General features: G+C 31.4%; 1 protein-coding gene across 20 annotated transcripts in view; it reads left to right on the top strand.

Moving 5' to 3' along the window:
• Window positions 1–14984, top strand: part of LOC101019298 (zinc finger protein 280D) — a 244249-nt gene that overhangs the window by 192657 nt on the left and 36608 nt on the right. For all 20 annotated transcript variants that reach the window (XM_031661167.1, XM_031661182.1, XM_031661168.1 and 17 more), the window contains 5 exons: window positions 581–698; window positions 3908–4078; window positions 4228–4337; window positions 10652–10875; window positions 14297–14454. In XM_031661167.1, coding sequence (XP_031517027.1) covers window positions 581–698; window positions 3908–4078; window positions 4228–4337; window positions 10652–10875; window positions 14297–14454 — 781 coding nt within the window. The remainder of the gene's footprint in view (window positions 1–580; window positions 699–3907; window positions 4079–4227; window positions 4338–10651; window positions 10876–14296; window positions 14455–14984) is intronic.

Genomic DNA, 14984 nt, shown 5'->3' with positions numbered 1-14984 from the left:
ATCCTTAACACTGATGCATAATACTGCAGATTGATTCTGTTTGTTTGCCCTGATATCTCAGTTGTGAGGTTTTTAGAGGCATAGAAGCTTTTAATTTCTTCGGTCATGTAAATATGGTTTTTATTTTTCTCCTTGCTTATGCCCAAAGATTTTGCTAAGTTCTATTATTTGCCCTTTAATGAGGATACTGCATCTTTAGAAGTCATCTAAAGTGTATCAATCTTATTGATATATAAGTTGATTTATGTTTCTTTTACCTTGAAGAAGTTGAACTAAGAATACGCCCCCCATTTTAGTTTTCTAGTCAGCAGTAAACCAGCTCTAAGTAATAGCTTGCTTTCAGTTTCAGTAGATGATAATTTTGGCAAAGTAGCAATTATCTTTGTGTTTTTAACTTATTAATAATTGAGTCATCAAAGGATTTTCTTAGAATATTGGGCATACAATTAAGTTTACTTTTGTAAATGTCTATGAAATAAAATTCTTACATAATTATGTAAAATTACATAATATATAATTATATTGAAATAATTGTAACTGTTGAATAAATGTATTATTTTTCCTTTGAACTATTTAACAGGGTTATATAACAAACTCATCACGAATTGTGTCTAATAAGTCATCAGAGTTACTATTTGACTTGACCCAGGATACAGGATTATCACATTACCAAGGGGGACCAACACTTTCTATGGCAGGTTGGTTTTAGTATTTTTTTCATAAAGATTATAAAAAGAAACTTGATAAATATGCATATGAGATTGACTTTCTGTTTTGAAGCCCCTACCCTTGTGTGAAGTTTTTCATATATTGTAAGGTGGAACATCACTAGTAGTTCTTGAATACCTTTCTTGGGTAATTTTCTGTAAAATCCTATTTAATGACAGAATATTTTATTTCTTCCTATTAAGTAAGTAACCAACTTTGAACTCATTCTCACTTGGAGCTAACCATAGCTGAGATACACTAAAATAATCTGTGAGTTAGAGAACTTCTCAGGTAGCCTAAATACTCTGTTTAAAAAAGTATTAATTAGTTTCTATGGACACTAGTGTGAAAAATATATGGTTATAGTTGATTTCCTAATTAGTGTCTTTCTGTTCTAATTATTTCAGAGTGATAGTTCAATATGATTATAAAGTGCTATTATAAACTGCCAACAATAAATAAATAGTGATTTGCACATAGTAAGTACTCATTAATGTACGTTGAAGGATTAATGAACTTTCCCTGTTGAGGAACATTGAAAGTTATTTGATTGTATACTATAACAAAGTTCTTCATTAATCTAAAATAAATTAGTGTACTATAAAAGAATTTTATCTAATTGAAAATTCCCTATAATCAAGGCGGTTATTCTTTCTATATTCGCGATTTGTATCTATTCAAATATGTGACTAAACCGACGTATACATGATTTTTTGGAATTTTTAGATTTACTAACAAATCAGTGCAGAGAATTTACCAAACCCTCTCCTAGTTTCTTTTTAATGGTAATACTAAATGTATTGTAAACTTAAACTCTTTTTCCATTTTGATAATCCTTGATTTGATATTCACCTCTCTGGGTGTCACTTACATATTTAGTAACAATCTGGTTTGTGAAATAGCTAAGAACCAAAAAACAGGGAGAAAAAAAGTTGTCTTAAAGTCTGGTTTCATAAAGCATATAGACTTTATTCATAGAAAAAGTCTAAATTCTTGAAACTTCTTGGGAATAAAGAGAAATAATGACTCCTATTCTTCCTGTAAATGTTCTACTTCAGCGAGTGGGACTTTAGCCTGAGCAGTAAGTAGGATGATTTGATCCTCTATTCTTAAGATTTTTGTAGTCTCTGTTAAGTTACCTAACCACTTTGGTTTTCACAAATTGTTAAAAGGGAGATTTTAATTTTTCTTGTAGAATGCCTTCATTCTTCACATCTGGAACCATTCATTTGGACATGTAATTTTAATTCTTGCTCTACTTAGGGATTTTTTAATGCCCAAATCCAAGTGAAATGTGAGAATACATTATAAGCTTTAAAAGACTTGACAACACAGTTATTCTGAATGATAATTATGAATGGTATGTGCCACATGTTCAGTAACGTGATTAACAGACTACCATCTAGGGAGATTATGGGGGTTTGGAGAAGACTGGATTTGAGCTAAATCTTGAATGAGAATACGATTTTTACCAGCAGAGAGAGAGCTGTTGCGGGTAGGGAGCAGCATAAGCCAAACACAACAGAGAAATAAGTTAAAGCATCAAAATTTAAAACAAATACAGAGTGATTTTATTTAATCTTGAGATTTCTTGTTTTAAAAATTCTTAAAGCAGTCTGTTTCTACTGTCTAGCCTGCTGTATAATCAGATGCTTAATTCAGAATTCCAGCATTCGTTGGTTTTTCAGGTAACTTAAACATCTCACAAGAATGTGAATGTGATTATACAGAATCTTTCCCATGTACCTACAGTATATCTATCAGTAATCGAGTATTTTGAAGATGGAAAAAAATCATTTTTATGTTATCTGAAAAGGATGAAACAGAGAAGCCAAGTAGTATAGTACTCTTAATTTGCTATAATGTTTGCCCTTATTAAAAAGCTGACAAGTGAATCTATTATATTTTTCCCCTTTAAGGTAAGTTAAATATAAAATATTTTGTTAGTAATGATAATAGCTGTAATTTATTACTGAGTGCTTTCTGTGTACCAAATGTTTTGTTGGGTGCTTTAAGTACATTATCTTACTTGGTCCTTAAAGCAGCTCTGTAAAATAGGGTATTATAACTTATTTTATAAAAAAGGAAACTGAAGCTTAGAGAAATTAAGCTAAGAATACGTAACTAGAGAGTGACAAGGTGTGGATTTGAACTTATCTTGTCTGACTTAAAAACCTGGAATATTTCAAATATAGTTACCTTACCATTTCTACTTTTAATGTATAGTTGGGAGGACTAAAATAGGATGTATAGTTTTAGAATCTCTTTTACAAAGTACAGTTGTGTGTTATTTTCAAAATAAGACTTTTCTGAGCCTTATTATAGCCTGGATATCCTCATTTCTCTTGCGAATGCATTAAATAAAACTAAAATTGTTTAGTCTTAACAAATTGGTTTTCAAATGGGAAAGTGTTTTTAGGAAAGAAATCCTTATATAAACAAAATTTAAATAAATAAAACAAAAAAGAGTTTCTCTGTTAGACATGCTCAATATATTCTCTAAAACAAACCCATTAATTTCTGGGGAACATAGTGTGAAAATCATTATACTTACTACTTCCATTATGTGTCCTTTCATATAAATGAATGAAGTATTATCATTCAAGATTAGTTGTTTCCACTTTGTACATAGCGATAAATGAGTAATACCACTCAAAGCCATGAGTAGACCACTCTTACCACTCTTCAGTTTGTTAGGTAGGGAAGAACTAAGTTTCCATTAGACATTTTAAGTTGTTAAAGAAAAAAAGGCATCTTAAGAGCATCTCTAAATTTTTGAAACAGGTAATTGTTGTTTTTTTTTTTTTTTTACAAACTCTAATGTACTCAATGCACTTAAGCGTCTAAAGATAATTCATTTGTCAGAACTTATTCATAGTATACTTTTTTTTTGGCTTGGAGTATTGGTCTGGCTCCCTTTATGATAGCTCTTTATATATTTTTTTATTTGAAGTCATATTTAGAATTTTCTTTCATAGAGGGATTCTTTTTTAAATTATTTAAATATATGTAGTCCATGAAAATATATGTGCAATTTCTTTACACCCTTGAGTTTGGATCGTATCAAGTTTTATCATTATTGTCATGATATGATAATTCAATTATATTACCTTTAATTTAGCTCCAAAGTATTTTTACTCATATGTAAGTAATATTCTAATTTTTAAAAATATATTTCTCACTGTTTAAATTATTGTAGGTATGAATGAAAGTTCATTTTTATCAAAACGTCCTTCTACTTCTGAAGTAAATAATGCTAATCCAAAGAAGCCTAAGCCCAGTGAAAGTGTTTCTGGAGCAAATTCCTCAACTGTATTACCTTCAGTTAAATCTCCTTCAGTGACATCTTCCCAGGCTATGCTAGCAAAAGGTAAATATGAAATCTGGTATGTAAAAAGAAGTTATAGTATTTATACATACATTTTAGAAGTGGCTATAAATTTAAAAAGTATTATTAGTGCTTATTTAAGGTTAAAAAATGATGAATTTTGAGTCATAAAAGTTCTGAATTTATTTTAGGTGCAAATACCTCATCAAATCAATCTAAAAATGGAACACCTTTTCCAAGAGCCTGTCCAAAGTGCAACATTCATTTCAATCTTTTGGATCCTTTGAAAAATCACATGAAGGTGAAACTCTTTCGAAATTTAATTTGTAAAAAGTTTGCACGTTTCTAAAAATACTGATGATTATAGTAATTAATGGTTTGTCCAGAAATAATCTTACCGGTATATCCATTTAAGTAACAATTTACATTCGTAATGATTATATAGATTCTCAAATTCCTTCTAAATCCTCAAATTTTAAAACTTAAATTTGTATATATTATAATGTATGCTTATTGTATTTTAATTTTAAATAAAAATAACATATTAATCAGATTATTTTATTTATCTGGTCATATTCTTCAAACTTCTTATAAAACAGGCATTTTATTACATGTTTACTTTTGCATATAACTTAAAAATTCTGTTACCTTATTTTTGTGTCCATGTTAACATGTACATGTCAGAATGAAAATCTGAGTTTTATATTTTAATTTTTAATATTCAGGTATAAACTCCAAATGTTGGAGTATTTCATATGAAATAATTGTTTTAAGTCAGTCCAGAATATAGTTCATATAATTGTATAAATTAATTTGAGCTTTTTATTGGTACAGGAAGCCCTTGAATTTAGGTTTTAAGAAATGTCCAAAGTACTAATGAAGTATGAGATTTAGGTAACACTTAAAGTATTTTAGTAGATACTATAGTATCCTGTGTTTGTGTAGAGATGGTCTGTACTCCCCTTGAGTGCCCAGTATAAATGACAAGAAGGGAGAAAAGAGATCAGAAAAAAGGCAGTGTAGATTATATAAGGAAAAGAAAGAAGGAGAGGGGCGCAACGGCAGAGAAGTAACTTATGAAAAGTTTTTGCTGTTTCAGAGATTGACACATTTTTATTGAAATTGAGCATTTTACAAAAAAAGTAGAAAAAAGGGAACTTAAAAAATTATAAATACAGTCTTCATATTCATGTACACAATCATATTTGGTCTGTCCTTACTCTCAGAGTATAGCCCTGGATAACTGCACATTATGCTTTGGTCTTATAGGAGAATTATCCTGTAGAAGTACTTTCAATTTTCCTCTTCTGTGTAATGTTTTGGTGAGATTTCTGATGTTTTTTATGTTTTGCGTTATAAATGAAGAAAAAAAAGACTACGTTCTTTATCTCTTTAATTTTTTAAGTAGGTAGCAATACAGTCACATGATTCAAAACTAAAAAGCCTACAGAGATACACATGTGAAGAATCTTACCTCTGTGTCTTTTTTACCTGGTTCCTAGTATGACTCAAAGAAAATAATTTTTTATTAGTTTGTTTTGAATCCTCTCTGGTTTTCTTTCTAGACGTACAAGTAAACCTGAATGTTCTTATTTTCTATTTTGTACAGAAATTGTAGCATGTTATATATACCTCTGCACCTGGAGAGAATGGCAACATTCTCCAAAATGTGGCTTTTATGTGTTATTTCATGGTTGTAATTATGTATAGTAGAAACAACCAGAACTTCATAGAATTTTCATATTAATATAATAGAACAATATGACATTTTAAATAAGGAAAGTATCTCTATCATTCTAAGAAATTGTATGTCTTACAACTGAACTAAGTTGAAGATAATATGAACAGTGTATGTGTTTGTATCATAAGGAAATCTTGAAAGAATGGTCTCCAAATCTGGGAAGGGAAAGTTTGAATCTGTGGGAACTTTTTACTTTCTAGTTTATGTATTTTTATGTATCAACTAAAGTTTTAATGTTATAATAACTTTCATTTTGAAAAGAATGTGATTTTTAGATTATTTGTGAATGATTTTTTGCACATTAGCATGATAATGTTTTCTTTCAATGGAAAAATATTTAAAATATCAAATATTCTACAATAATAAAAATGTATTTATCTGAGAGCATGTGTCAGACACAGTACTAAGCTTTAAATACATTATTTCATTAATCCTTAGAAAATTCTTTGAGATTTTTTTTTCATTGTTGTATAACCAATTAACTGGCATAACTAGCTTTCAAAACTCAGTTTCTTTAATGGAAAAGCCCAAGCTTTCACAAATACTTTTTTTTGTAAAGTATAGGGGGTATTCAATATTACATGGAAGCTTGAAAATAGGTATATTATTTCTCCTTTGGGGTATGGAATTTGATATTTATCAGCCAAATATAGCTTATTAATTATATTTATATTTCTGTGTCTTCGCTTCCATTTAGTCCACTTAGTCTGTCCTGGTTTGACAGACACCATGTTTCAATCCACATCTTTCACTACCAGTATTTTCTTTCATACATTGCAATTTTGTTTCAAAGTTGTTGCTGTTGTTTATGATATAGAAGAATCTAGCTTTTATAACTGTATTGTGAGGCCAGGAGTCATGGCTCACACCTGTAATCCCAGCACTTTAGGAGGCCCCAAGGCTGGCAGATCACCTGAGGTCGGGAGTTTGAGACCAGCCTGGCCAACATGGTGAAACCCCATCTCTATTAAAGATACAAAAAATTAGCCAGCCATATTGACACGCGCCTGTAGTCCCAGCTACTTGGGAGGCTGAGGTGGGAGAATCGCTTGAACCTGGGAGGCAGAGGTTGCAGTGAGCTGAGATGGCACCACTGCGCTCCAGCCTGGGTGACAGAGTAAGACTCTGTCTCAAAAATAAAATAAAATAGAATAGAATAGAATAGAATAGAATAGAATAGAATAAAATAAAAAACTGTGTTGTGAATGTATCCTTTAGCATTTTAATAAAGTATCCTTTTCTTGGTTTTAATGGTTAGTGCCTTTTAGCCCAAATTCTACTTTGATGTTAGAGTCACAACCCCTGTATGGTTTCCATTTGCCTGGGATATTCTTTGTTTATTCTTTTATTTTCAACTTGTCTGAATTACTTTGTTTTAGGTGTGCCTTTTGCTTTGAGCAAAGTTGACTTTTCTTTTGTGATCCTATATGAAAATCTCTTCTTTTAATAGTGGGTTTAGATTTACCAAAGTGATAGTTTTTTTGGTCTTAGTTCTGTTAATATTTTTCATTAATCCTTTCTTTCTCTTTTTTTAAAAAGACTTTCACAATGTGGTTGCTTTATGTGTGGTTAGCTTGGGTTTCTAAGAGAGTTGTAGTTGTGTTCTCCTGGTTATTTTTCTAATTTTAATGTATAACTCCACTAGTCTTCTATTCCTTTAGCAGTTCTCTACTGTTCTTTTCTATGAGGAAGGATTAAAGCAGCATGAAACTTCCTGTTTTCAACCCACCTGTCTTTCTCTTCTTTTTTACTACTTGATTTTAGTCAGTATTGTCTGAGCATTTGTTTGCCTTTGCTGTTAAAATGCCTATACCTATATTAGTGTTATTTGGTGGCTCTAACTGATATTCCTTTATGAACTACTACTATATGTGAGGCAGTCTATGAACTTTTGAGATCATACTCTTTGTCCTTTTATCCTCTTCCAATTTTTATTCATTGTATTATTTTTCCATTGTCAGGGCACATGGCATTACATTTGTGGGTTTTTTTGACCTTGTGTCATACTTGTTTTGATCTTTTTCTACAGTAAATATATCCAGTGTTCATCATCAGTGTTTTTGTCATGGTTTATTTGTTTTTCTGTTTAGCTAAAGTTCATTCTGTAGTAATTTCATTTAGGAGGAGTCTGAAAATGTCTTTCTTTGAGGTCGTTCATGTTCAAAGCAATTTCACTATAGTCCATTCTGGAAAGATAGTTTGATCTAATATAAAGTTAATCGAATCCCACTATCAGGATTTTGTTGGTGTAGCTCCCGTTTTCTAGTATTCAATATTGCTGTTGAGGAATCTGGGACAAGCTGAATTATTTTGCCTTTTATAAGTGGTTTGATCTTTTTGTTTGGCTGTCTATAGCCTTTTGGTTGTCTACATTGTTTTTGTTTTGAAGATGGATAATTTTATAATGATATAACTTGGTGTTGGGAATTTTGGCTGAGTCCTCTCTGGCATACTTCTTGTTCTTTCAACCTGTATATTTGGATTTAGCACAGTTTATTTGAATTGTATTTTTAAATATTTATTCCATACAATTTCATCTCCACTATGAATTTATTTTATCTTCTTTCCCTGGCATATGTCTTAATTTTTTTTTAAATGGACTTTTCTCTTACTAATATGTTTCCTTTATTTTATTTGAAATGTCTGCTCACCACTGTATTCCTTCCTAATTTGTCTTCATGTCTCTGATTTTATTTTTTTTCCTATACTTTCACCCTTGATTTTGCCACTCTTTTTTTTCCTTCTAAATGTCTTGTCTTGGCATCTTTTCTTGCTTTGTGGTCTTCCAAATAGAGACAATTGCTTCATTATGTTTTTAAAATTTGTGGCTACTGTTTTCATCTGCATCTGCTCCATGGCAGCATATTTCTGATGTTTTTGTTAGAATTTTACATTTTTCTGTTATTTGCCTTCTTTTATTATATGGTATTTTTGTTTAGATGTGAGTGCTTATCGTGTTTAACAACTTGGATTTTCTTGGGCCAGCTGTTGTTATACAAGCTTCTTTTAGGAGAAAGCATAGGTTGCCAGGATAGTCTCACAGCTTGCTAGCTGGTTTAAACAGCTTTTTGCTGGGCAGAAGGCTTCCTGCCATTGTGACTTGTGTGTCTGATTCTTTATGTAGCACTGCCTTTCTACTTCTCTGTACTGAATCAGGTCTGGGGTACTTCTCCTGCCATCCTTCTCGCCTCAGCTTCTGCACCTGTTTTTGCAAACAAAGGATATACCCTTGTGATTCAGAATATGTGTTTCGCCTTTAAGATGTGTATTTTTACTGACTCTTTAAGATCTGTTACCACCGGGTCCCCTTTACTTCTCTGGTTTACTTCTAGCTAAGTGCCATCTGCCTGATGTTGGCTGCTTTGAATAGTGCTTTCATATATTATGGAGTCTGTGGATTTTATCCTACCCTTAGTTTCAGTGATAAACCAATGTGTGGAATTTGCTTGTGTGGTTTTTAGATGACTCTCAGGAGGAAAAGGGGAAAATGTTGACTGATGTCAGATGTTCTCATGAGAAGGCCTATTTAACTATAAAAATAGGATCCTTTGCTCAAAAAAATGCACCTAAATTTTTAGGGCACTAACAAAGCAACAGAACATGGTGTACTGGGAGGAGTAAAGATAAGAATGATACATAGATGATGTCTGGTATTTGTCAAACTATAGTATACGGCATTAAAGTACATATTTAATATTTGCAGAATGTTTAACCCACAAAAATAAGGGATAAATGAGGAGTTGCAGTGAAGATCTATTAATAAAACTAAAAGGTCCTAGAGCTGAATAAAACATGACCAGTTGATATTGTACCATAGCTCAGCTATGCCCCCCATAGCTTACTCTATCCTCCTATAAAACCTAAAATCTAACTTTGGTTCTCATCTCTTAAGGTGCTTATTTGTTTTTTGGATAAGCAAAGGGTACTTTGCTGTTCTCAATGACTAAATCCTTCACCCTAATTCACTGCACATTGTTGTCCATTTTTGGTTGTCAATGGTTTATTATTCAGCTCTTTTACAGAGATAAGAAATGTTTAAAAGGTACTCTGTGAACAAAGTTTATACGTTTATTTTAAAAATCTGATCCTATCCTACTTTTCTGTTAAAAAAAAATAGAAAAACAGCAAGTAATTTATCATCTATTATGGGTATCATAATTTATAGGTATTTTAGGGTAATCTTTAATGTTCATAGACATTACATTTTACAGATGTAAATTACATTACAATGTTCATAGACATTACATTTTACAAATGTAATTATAAATTACAATGTAATTTGATAATTTTACATTTGGGACAGAAAATTATCTACATTTCTAATTAGTGAGACTATTCTATATTATGTAATTTTTGTATAATTTTTCCCCAACCAGGCTTTATGAAATTTCTAATTAGGGAGACTATTCTATATTATATAATTTTTGTATATTATAATTTTTCCCCAATCAGGCTTTATGAAATTTTGTATATCACTTGATAATTAAATATATACATCAAGGCATATAAACATTTCCTTTCTATACATCTTGACATGGACAGGAGATGAATGATTTTTGGTTAAGGAACAAATTATTATTAAATATTTACATCTAAAAAAGCAAATTGCAAGGGTAAAACTGTTAGAGCTACAGCCATGTCTTGGTTTTAGGGTTTCTCAAATCTTTTTGAATTCTTATATTAAGATAATAGGTGTTTATTATTTGAATTTTTAGACTGTGTATATGCACCACAAATTTTTGGTGACTATTTTTCTAGATATGTTACAAGCATAGTTTTAATGGTCTGGCCTTAGGTGTAAACACACAATCACCTTTTGGTGTATGTTTTTTTTAAAGAATAAGTAAGGCTTATATATTTTTTTTCTCTTTCAGTATTGTTGTCCAGACATGATAAATAACTTTTTGGGACTGGCTAAAACAGAATTTTCAAGTACAGTAAATAAAAACACAACTATTGATTCAGAGAAAGGAAAATTGATCATGTTAGTTAATGACTTTTATTATGGAAAACATGAAGGAGATGTCCAGGAAGAACAGAAGACTCATACAACCTTTAAATGCTTCAGTTGCTTGAAAATTCTAAAAAATAATATTAGGTATGTAAATACTTGTTTTTATTTCTATTGAAAATTGAAATGCTGCAAATAAAAATGTTACACTTTTATCTTGTGTTTTCTATGCCATTCTAGGTAAGCGATTTTAACACTTTCTACTGAGAATAGAGGCAGATTCTCTTGTTGAAAAGCTTCTGTTCTTTCTTGTGTTGTGGAGTTTGACTCTTGGATCCAGTTAGTTGTATTTCTTTCACATAGCTTAAGAAAGGACAGTTTATTTTAACTTAAGACAAAATGAACTTCTTTTTTCTGTTTTAGTAGTGCTCTTTGAATTTTTATTAGACATTTTTTATTTTCTAGTTGCCTTTGAATTTTATATTTCTTCACATTACAAGAAGAGCCACTTTATGTTTGTTCAGGTTGAGCTCCTCCATACTAATCTATGTAATGCTCAAATTTTTCAATTTATATTTACAGTTTTTAGAACATTCATCTTGCAGGAAAAGTTACCTGTTTTGGAGATGTATCAGTTATAGGAAACATGTCTGTTTTGATTTTAAAATTTAACACCTTTCGAAATTAGAGATTTAATTCCCAGTGGAATATATAAATGCTTTAAATACTGGAAATTTGCATTTCTTAATCGTTCAGTTGTAATCTTTGAAACTATTCTATATAAATTAGTAAGAAGAGAAAAGTAATAAGAAATTGAATGATATTATTTGTTGATTATGTAGCCTGATATTCAAAGTGAATAATTGTTAACAGTTAACATTAAATATCTGATATTTATATTAGATAAGGGTTTTTCTGTCACTTTACTATAAAAATTTTCAAATATTAAGCAAAGTTTTGAAAATTTCACATTGGACCCTTGTACACTTAACTACCTTGATTCTACCAGTAACATTTTACTATATTTGCTTTATTATGTATCTCTTCATCCTTCTTAGAACTATCTGATTTTTTTGGTGCATTTCAAAGTGATCTGCAATATGTTTGTGCATGTGTGTACAAGCATATACATATACATATGCCTTTTGTGTTCTTGTTAACTGTCATCTGTAATTAGCATTTCAAAGCACCTGTAGTTACTTCTGAGTTCAGCATTTATTTGTTTTCCTGTGAGTCCTTGGGTCCAAAAAGAAGCATATATTAAAATCCTGAAATACACTGTGATATACACCTATAACAGTTATTAGTGGTTTCTTTATGATAGTGCTTTATAATTTTCAAAGTTTTTAAACTTATTTTATATGAGTTTTCTTATTTACCTCCTTTTATCAAGTTTTAAGGGCCATCAATAGCTAATGGTTGCAGTAGTTTCACAAAAGGGAAAGTGTATTTTGAGATAAAACACTGAAACAGTGTTGCAGTAGAACTCTACCACCTATTTCTGATGTCATGCCAACATCAGGAAATCATGTTAGCAAATAGGGTAAAATGCAAAGCAATGTGGTTCACTGACTTAATTTCTTGTACTGAAATATGAGGTTATAAGTTATTTCAGCAGTATTTTTTTGACCTTTCCTTTAAGATTAGCCCATTTAATATCAAACATGAAAATGAGGCTGGGCATGGTGGTTCATGCCTGTAATCCCAGCACTTTGGGAGGCTGAGGCAGGACGATCGCTTTAGCAAAGGAGTTCGAGACCAGCCTGGGGAACACGGTGAAACCTCATCTCTACAAAAAATACAAAAGTTTGCTCTGCGTGGTCACACGCACCTGTAGTCCCAGCTACTTGGGGAGCGCTGAGGTGGGAGGATCGCTTGAGTCTGGGAGGTTGAGGCTGCGGTTAGCTGTAATCGTGCCTCTGCACTCCAGCCTGGGCAGCAGCCCAGGACAGTCTCAAAAAGAAAATGAAAAATTCATTTTTTTGGTAATTTTTTATGAAGACGAGCTACATATGTCTAGATTTTCATAATATTTACAGATTTTAAGAAAATTATATCTGATAATATCCAGGAATTGAGTATTTTAAAAAATACTGATCTTTTATTAAATGTAACCTTAATGGTAAACACCTCATGAACAAAGAAGTTAAATGTGTTATATAATATTTTACTTTAACAGTAAAAACTGGGAAGGCAACTTGATATTTATAGAGAATGATGAAAAATTGATAGGTCAACATTTCATTTCTATTCTCTGCCATGTCAACATATTGTGGTATGGTGTTTCTTTCCTATATTGAGTGTCACTAAAAATATTTAGATTTATCTTGTTCTGTGAACGTCCTTGCAAGAGGTTTTGCTATTTCCCTCATTTCTGTTGGTTTGAGAAGTACGAGCTCCTGATGGGAACTCATATAACTGGGAAAAAGCGAATTGGAACCAGGGAACATTTTATGTTACTAGACTTTAAGCGCCGAAAGCTGTGAGCTGAAAGTTTAATGGCTCATTATCTTTACTCTATATGTAAATATTTAACCAATACCAGGATTTTCTGTAAGCATTTGTAGAGCTGTTTTTAAAACCAAAGGAGCAAAAGATATTTCAAGGTGTACCATAGCCCATTCTAAAGAGAAGTAGTGCTGTAAATTTGTGAAAAGAGGTGTATATTATAACCCTCATGATGATTGCTATCCAGATTGATGACATTTTCACTTAGTTTCAAGATAATTTCTTTTAGGGATTCAAAGTGAATAATTGTTAACAGTTAACCTAGTCTAAAAATTATTGTTTTTATTGAATAACTTTACTCTCAAATTCAGCAAAAAGCTTTAGTAAGCTCTTTTAAATATATTGCCATTTGTATTGTACCTTCTGCCATTGAAGGTCGTAGTTCTTGCTCATAAGAAGCCTTTTAAGGAAGCTGAAGTAGCGGTATGTAAAACTGAAAAATGTATGTTGCCTACAAAGGGCACTGTCTGCAAGTTAAGATGAACAGTCTGTGCTAACAGTAAACCAGTATCATTAAATAAAACAAAAGGTTCTTGTAATTGTAGGCATTAAAACTGCTATTACATGTATTTAGAAAGCAAGATACAAGTAAAAATACCAGTAATTTGTCATTTAAGCAGCTGGAATCTACTGCATATTTTCAAGGCCTTAAAAGATTTCCTCCTGACTCTGTAGCTGCCTTTGGTGATAGGGTTTCCTTTCTTTTAGTATTTCATTTTAAAATGTAAATAGGATTTCAAGTATGGATCAGGAACCTGCTCTTTTATCTAAAAAAATTTTAAAAATAATCTGAAATGATTAAGAGTTGTATCAAAGTGGTGATCTTTCAGATTAATTACATGAATGAATTATTTTAAAGCAAAGATTAAAAAGATGTTTACTTAGCCACTTAAAGAAAGTGATTATTTAAAAGTGTATACTTTCCTAGACAACTTTAAGACTTTTGAGAGTTTGAGTAATAACATCTATATTTTTAAGATTTAGGTTCAGATTATTGTTTGTGAGATATCCTTTTTGTTTTTAAATCTCAAGTTTTGCACCTGTTGACAACCATTTATAGGTTTATGAACCACATGAAACACCATTTGGAACTTGAGAAGCAGAGCAGTGAGAGCTGGGAAAACCATACCACCTGCCAGCACTGCTACCGTCAGTTTCCCACACCATTTCAGTTGCAGTGCCACATTGAAAGTACACATACCCCCCATGAATTTTCTAGTAAGTTACCAAAACATTTAAATATTCCATATTATTGATTTCAACAATATAAATTGTGAGAAAACCTTAAGTCTGTTAGAAAAATGAGAATAAGAAATAGACTTTGGAATTTGAGGGCACAATTGAAAGGCCAAGTTTTAACTGTGATAAACTTTTAAATAAAATTAGTTATTAATATTAAAGTGCCTCTTACAAATGATTCAGTATGGTAATTTCCTTGACATAACCTATGCATTATATGCTGGGGACTAAATTAGAAGCCTAGTATCATAGTTTTAAAATATGAAATAAGTGCTCTTCATTTAAACTTTAATAGGAAAGGGAACTACAGTTGTAGTTAAAAATCACAGGCCGGGTGCAGTGGCTCATGCCTGTAATCCCAGCACTCTGGGAGGCCAATGTGGGCAGATCACTTGAGGCCAGGAGTTCGAGACCAGCCTAGCCAACATGGCAAAACCCCGTCTCTACTAAAAATACAAAAATTAGCCAGGCATGGTGGTGCTGCATGCCTGTAATCCCAGCTACTTGGG

Source organism: Papio anubis, unplaced genomic scaffold (assembly GCF_008728515.1).
Source record: "Papio anubis isolate 15944 unplaced genomic scaffold, Panubis1.0 scaffold103, whole genome shotgun sequence".
Taxonomy (NCBI): Eukaryota; Metazoa; Chordata; class Mammalia; order Primates; family Cercopithecidae; genus Papio; species Papio anubis.
The sequence above is the reverse complement of the archived record's forward strand: the minus strand, read 5'-3'. Positions and strand labels throughout refer to the sequence as shown.